Source organism: Piliocolobus tephrosceles, chromosome 4 (genome assembly GCF_002776525.5).
Source record: "Piliocolobus tephrosceles isolate RC106 chromosome 4, ASM277652v3, whole genome shotgun sequence".
NCBI lineage: Eukaryota > Metazoa > Chordata > Mammalia > Primates > Cercopithecidae > Piliocolobus > Piliocolobus tephrosceles.
Window position 1 is genome coordinate 63,326,626 of NC_045437.1, and position 7,500 is coordinate 63,334,125.

At 40.5% G+C, this 7,500-nt stretch overlaps 1 protein-coding gene across 1 annotated transcript in view; it reads left to right on the forward strand.

Moving 5' to 3' along the window:
* Positions 1-7,500, forward strand: part of ANKRD55 (ankyrin repeat domain 55) — a 129,696-nt gene that overhangs the window by 108,669 nt on the left and 13,527 nt on the right. Inside the window, exon 9 of the mRNA XM_023210435.1 lies at positions 2,683-2,850. Coding sequence (XP_023066203.1) covers positions 2,683-2,850 — 168 coding nt within the window. The remainder of the gene's footprint in view (positions 1-2,682; positions 2,851-7,500) is intronic.

Below are 7,500 nucleotides of genomic sequence, written 5' to 3' on the forward strand. Positions count from 1 at the left end.
GCGCCTGTAGTCCCAGCTACTCCGGAGGCTGAGGCAGGAGAATGGCGGGAACCCGAGAGGCGGAGCTTGCAGTGAGCCGAGATCCCACCACTGCACTCCAGCCTGGGCAACACAGCAAGACTCCATCTCAAAAAAAAAAAAAGAAAGAAAGAAAGAAAAGAAAAAGAAATGGTGTTGAGAAAAGTTGGCTGTGTAATTACGAAAACAGTCAGATTGGCTCTGACCTCACTGCACATACCAAAATACGCATATTTGCAAAATACGCACATACCAAAATACACACACAGATTTTGTTTGTTTGTTCAGTTTTTGGTTTTTGAGGCAGGGTCTCACTCCATTGCCCAGGCTGGAGTGTGGTGGCAGGATCTCGGCTCACTGAAGCCTCAGCTTCTCTAGACTCAATTAATCCTCCCACCTCACCCTCCCGAGAAGCGAGGACAACAGGCACATACGTACTCGTCACATCCAACTAATTTTTATATTTTTTTTGTAGAGACTAGGTTTTGCCATGTTGCCCAGGCTGGTGTCGAACTCCTGAGCTCAAGTAATCTGCCCACCTCTGCCTCCCAAAGTGCTGGGATTTCAGGCGTGAGCCACAGTGCCCAGCCATGGTTTTTATTTTGAAACCAAATAAATCTAGAATACTGGTGTTCTTTTTATTTATGTTCAGTAAAATTTACTTTTATGGTGTACATAAAGTGCATGAATTCATGTTACCACCACAAACAGAATTCAGAACAATTCCATCAACTCCAACATCAACTCATGTCCTTCTGTATAGCCAAGCCCTTTCCCATCCCTAAGCCCTAGCAACCACTCATTAGTTATCTGTCTGTATAGTTTTGCCTTTTCCAGAAGGTCATGTAAATGGAAATATATAGTAGCTCATCCTTTGAGACTGATTTATTTGATTTATTTCACTTAGCAGAATGTGTTTGACACTCATCTATGTTGTTGCATATATCAGCAGTCTGTTCTTTTTCATTACTGAGTAGTATTCCAGTACTACTGGAATATTATTGAGTACCTTTTCATGTGCTTATTTACCATCCATATATCTTCTTTGACGAAATGTCTATTCTGATCTTTTGCTAATATTTAAAATTGGTTTATTTTCTTACTGTTCAGTTCTGAAAGATTTTATATACTAATTACTAGTATTAGTAATACTTTGTGTTGACTATGTGATTTGCAAATATTTTCTCCCAGTCTACGGCTTTTCTTTTTATTCTCTTAAGAAAACACTGGTTATACAATTTAATAAAGGTTTAAATACTGGTGAATATTCATCCACCTTTTGGCTAATGAAGGACTTTTTATTTTTATTTTTATTTTTTTGAGACAGAGTCTTGCTCTGTTGCCAAGGATGGAGTGCTGTGGTGTGATCTCAGCTCACTGCAACCTCTGCCTCCGGGGTTTAAGCCATTCTCGTGCCTCGGCCTCCTGAGTAGCTGAGACTACGGAATGTGCCATGATGTCTGGCTAATTTTTGTATTTTTAATGGAGATGGTGTTTCTCCTTGTTGGCCAGGCTGTTCTTGAACTCCTGACCTCAGATGATCCATCTGCCTCAACCTCCCAAAGTGCCAGAATTACAGGCGTGAGCCACTGTGCCCAGCCACGAAGGATTTTTTAAACATAACATCATGAAAGAAAGAAAAAATGAAAAAGGAATTAAATGTGATTATTTTTTAAAGTTTTATAGAAAAATCACTTAAAAATTGAAAGTTGGCCAGGCATGGTGGCTCACACCTATAATCCCACCACTTTGGGAGGCTGAGGTGGGTGGATCACGAGGTCAGGAGTTCAAAACCAGCCTGGCCAACATAGTGAAACCCCGTCTCTACTAAAAATACAAAAATTAGCCAGGTGTGGTAGCATGTGCCTGTAGTCCCAGCTACTCAGGAGGCTAAGGTGTGAGAATCACTTGAACCCGGGAGGCAGAGGTTGCAGTGAGCTAAGACCACACCATTGCACTCCAGCCTGGGTGACAGAGTGAGACTCCATCTCAAAAAATAAAATAAAAATAAATTAAAAGTCAAGTAACAAATTACAGAAAATATTTTCATAAACATAACCTATAGAAGAGCAATGTCTTTAATACAAAGAGCACATACAAATTAGTAAGAAAAACACATACTTTAACAGAAAAATGACAAAAGGCATTAGTCATTTCAATGAAGAAACTCAAATGGAAAATAAACTTATATTTCAAAAGTTCAAACCTTACTATAAATTAAATAGAAAGGAAAACGACAGTGAAGCTTATTTTGCCTACCAAATGGACAAAGATTTTTAAGGTAAGTGACAATAGTATTAGAGAAGGAGGAGAAACATAGCTGGTAGAACAAATTGACTCAATCTTCCTGGAAGGCAGTCTGGTACTACGTATAAAGAACCTCAAAACTCTTCATACCCTTTGACCCACTACTTCCTCTTCTAGGAAATTGTCAGAAAGGCCAGAGAAAGCAGAAGGCAGGGATACTTAGAGCTAGAGGAGAGGCCCCTACACATGTCCACCATCATCCTTTGGGCTCATTTAACACTTACTATTTCTATACTGTAAATGGCAATAAGATTTTCCCTACCTCAACCTGACTTTGAGCAGGAGCTGTTGCTGGCTAAGAAGCCTGAATAATTAACGTGCTCAGACACTTGTGCTTTTTCCACGTGGCCCCTCCAGGACACCTCTGCACTGGGCTGCAGCTGCAGGGAAGGTCGAATGTGTCCAGTCGCTGCTGGAGTTGGGAATGGACAGCAACCTGCGGGACATCAATGAAAGCACGCCCTTGGCCTATGCTCTGTACGGCGGTCACACGGCGTGTGTCAAACTCCTCTCCCAAGAGAGCAGGTGGGTACACCAGGAGCCACTTATTTTTCTATTCTTCTCAAATATTTATAAATTCGGATGAAATGTTTTAAATTGCCAAGGTGCAAACCAATAATAATATTATTATACTTTTATAATATAATTAATGTTACATAGTATTAAAGACATTAAATGATTATATAATTTATGTTTGCCATTATCTAACGCAGAATAAAGTGTTCTTGGAGCAAAATGATAGTAGTGAGCCCAAATCTATCAGCCTAATATTCACTGAACTTGAATCTCTTCTTTCCTTTTCTCTCTTTCCTCTTCCCTTTTTGGCACATCCTCTAAATCCCCCTTTTGCCTAATTTGGTGAGTCTCAAACTTTTGTTCTCAGGACACTTTTACACTCTCAAAAATTATGAAGGGCCCCCAAATAACTTTTATTTATGAGAGTCAAACCTATCAATATTTATGACATTAGAAATTAAAACTGAGAGGCCAGGCACAGTGGCTCATGCCTGTAATCCCAGCACTTTGGGAGGCTGAAGCAGGCGGATCACCTGAGGTTAGGAGTTCAAGACCAACCTGGCCAACATGGTGAAATCCCATCTCTACTAAAAATAGAAGAATTAGCCAGGCATGGTGGTGGGCATCTGTAATCCCAGCTACCTGGGAGGCAGAGGCAGGAGAATAGTTTGAACCTGGGAGGTGGAGGTTTCAGTGAGCCGAGATCACTCCATTGTACTCCAGCCTAGGTGACAGAGCGAGACTCCATCTCAAAAAAAAATAAATTAATTGATTAAAACTGAAAAATTTTTAATAAAATATGCATTTTTATCCATTTAAATTAATAATAAACATTACATTTACATGTGAACATAAATACTATATTTTTAATTAAAAATAAAATGTTTTATTTAATATTTCTATTTCCCAAAACAAAAATATTGTCATGAGAAGAGTAGCATTGTTTTACATTTTTGGCAAATCCCTTTGGTAGCTTAATACAAGCTTAATAGAATACAGCTGGGGGCTGGGCATGATGGCTCACACCTGTAATCCTAGCACTTTGGGAGGTCAAGGCGGGTGGATCACCTGAGGTCAGAAGTTCAGCTAGACCAGCCTGGCCAACGTGGTGAAACCCCATCTCTACCAAAAACAGAAAAACTAGCCAGGCATGGTGGTGCGTGCCTGTAACCCCAGTTACTGGGGAAGCTGAGGCAGGAGAATCGCTTGAGCCTGGGAGGTGGAGGTTGCAGTAAGCTGAGCTAGCACCACTGCACTCCAGCCTGGATGACAGAGCAAGACCCTGTCTCAAAAAAAAAAAAAAAGAATAAAGTGAGTTCCACATCTGCTTTTTGCATTCACTCTGTTGCAACATAATGTGTTTTGTTTCTTGGGTTTGGGGTTTGCTTATTTATTTATTTATTTATTTATTTATTTATTTATTTATTTTTAATTTTAGAGCCAGAGTCTCACTTGTCACCCAGGCTGGTGTGCAGAGGCATAATCATGGCTCACTGCAACCTTGAACTCTTGGGCTCAAACGATCCCCTCACCTCACCCTCTTGAGTAGCTGGGACTTTTGGCATGTGCCACCATGCCCAGCTGGGTTTTCTTGTTTTTTTTTTTTGTAGAGATGGCCTCACTATGCTACCCAGGCTGGTCCCAAACTCCTGGCCTCCAGCAGTCTTCCCACCTTAGCCTCCTGAAGTGCTGGGATTAGAAGTGTGAGTCATCATGCCCAGCCACGATATCATATTTTGATTGATGTATGTAAAAACAATCTGGCCTTATATAAATACATAGTTGGAAAAGGCAGGTGTATCTCAATAGGCTTTTCAGACAATTGTGTGTATTTTTCTTTTTTTTCTTTTTTTTTTTTCCAAGAAGGAGTCTTGCTCTGTCACCCACCTGCCACCATGCCCAGCTAATTTTTTTGCATTTTTAGTAGAGATGGGGTTTCACTGTGTTAGCCAGGATGGTCTCGATCTCCTGACCTCATGATCCGCCTCAACCTCCCAAAGTGCTGGGATTACAGGCGTGAGCCACCGCACCCGGCCAACTGTGTGTATTTTTCTTTGATACGATATCAAAACTTAACAAGTAGTAGTTTCTTAAAGGTTAATTGCAATGTGGATTCTCACCATATCAATAAATTTTTTGTACTCTGTCACATTAGAATACATTACTATACCTTATACTTTAAATGGGCCCTCTACACATGCGTGATTTTATTAACACTTTGCATTGGTCATTTGGAAAATATTGGTTCACTTAATTATAAAGATCTTCCAAATGACACATTTCATTATACAATATCAAAAAGTCACATTTGTTAGTGTTACCACCAATCTCATTGGAAAAGCTTTATAGATTGAGATGCTGTCAAGCTTACAATGTGAATGTAAGTTTTCCAAAATTCTAGTTTTTACTTGAAAGCTAGACTTTCGTCATTGGCTACAGTAACTGTCAATTATTTATCTTGAAATGAAATATTCACTGTATTCATTTTATTTTATTTTATTTTATTTTATTTTATTTTATTTTATTTTATTTTATTTATTTTGAGATGGAGTTTCACTCTTGTTGCCCAGGCTGGAGTACAATGGCACAATCTCGGCTCACCGAAACCTCTGCCTCCCGGGTTCAAGCAATTCTCCTGTCTCAGCCTCCAGAGTAGCTGGGATTACAGGCATATGCCACTATGCCTGGCTAATTTTGTATTTTTAGTAGAGACAGGTTTTCTCCATGTTGGTCAGGCTAGCCACCACGCCTGGCCCACTTTATTCATTTTAATATATTTTTATTTTATTTATATTATATATGGTATACATGTTTTGATATGAATATACCTAGTGAGATGGGCCGGGCACAGTGACTCATGCTTGTAACCTCCACACTTTGGAAAGCCAAGGCGGGTGGATCACTTGAGCCCAGGAATTCAAGACTAGCCTAGCCAAGATGGCAAAACCCCATCTCTATTAAAAATACCAAAATTAGCTGGGCTTGGTGGCGTGCACCTGTAATCCCGACACTCGAGAGGCTGAGGCATGAGAAACACTTAAACTTAACTGCAACTTTGTACCCTTTGACCTACACCTCCCATTCCCCCACCTCACCCTCACTTCTGGTAACCACTGTTTTACTCTCTGTTTCTGCATATTTCACTTTATTTATTTTGCAGAAATTTCTGCAAATACTTAGCTCTACATAACCATAGTTTGTCTGTAAGGCATAAAAATGGTGTTCCGTGAAAAAAGTGTCCAGTTCAGCCCGTGACTCAAACAATTGCACAGCTGCTTTACCCCAAGACAATCATCACACCTCTGTATATAGTAGAATTGCTTACGAGTACTTATTTTGTCAAACAAGTGTACTCAAGTCAATATTTAATCAAATTAATAACTTGTACTGCCTGAACAAGGACATTATTAAGTTAAAGGACTTTTTTTTTCTGCAAGTACATTGATGCCACTATCGTCCTGATTTGAACTGAGGCAGCCACCATTTTACCCACCACCTCTACTGCACCATCGATGCAAGGCAGCACAGTGAAAAAGACAAATAACGTTGTGGTGTTATTATGAATAGAGTTTAATGCCGTGAAACCCCTGAAAAAGTCAGGGATCCCTCTTTAAGGGTTCAATGGACCCCATTTTGAGACCCAGAGGCCTAAAGCACGAGCCGTAACAGGGGGAGGAGATGGCTTACACAAGATGCTGCAATAGCATCAATTCACACAGGGACATATTCTTTGTTGGGGAACTTGAATGTCAGAGGTGCCCTGGGGATCTCTCTGGTAGTATTAGAAGTCTAGAATTCAATATTTCAAAAAGCCCATTGGAAGGTGAAAGAATAAAGATAAGACTACATCATGGGAATAAAGATTCAAAGGATGCACTGTGTGACCTTTAGAGAAAACATTTGTTACATGCATCCAAAATAAGTGGTGATGTTTTTCAAATTGCAGATTGCGATATCTCACTCCAGAAAGTAATGTTGCAATCTGACTCCTAGGGGCACACACACGGGTCAGGTTTCATCGTTAATTCATACCGCAGAAAGCATTAAGTCAATTGGAGCCTCAAAAGAGAATCACACAGAATTTTCCAAGGAACACAAACAGAATAGCACCTCAGGGAACCTCTCGACAACTGCTGACCTTTTTCCTTTATAATTTGCCTGTGCATTGGGCATTGCTCACTTTCTTCTGCAGCCACGCCCAACCTTGGTCATGCACTCCTCCTCTTCTCTCAGACTAAAACTTCTTTAGCCCAGACTAAAACTTCTTTCCTTGGTTTTCTTTTTTTTTTAATAGAGATGAGATCCTGCCATGTTGCCCAGGCTGGTCTCAAACTCCTGACCTCAAGTGATCCTCCAACCTCGGCCTCCCGAAGTTCTGGAATTATAGGCATGAGCCACCACGCCTGTTCTTTAGCATACTTTTTAAAAAAGTACTTTTCAACAGGAAAGTTTTAGTTTAAAATGGGGAGGGGGTGCCTGAGGGGGATAATGTCAGTTGGTTAGCACTAGGTCCAGGTTTTCTAGGATCTCTTTCACAGAAAGCCTAAAACCACACTCCCCCCACCTCAGCAACCTCCTCCATCCTTCTGCTCGTTGAAGCCTGAACTCAAACCCCTAGGCTTCATCTCTGACTTCAACTCGTGCTCCTACTGACTGTCC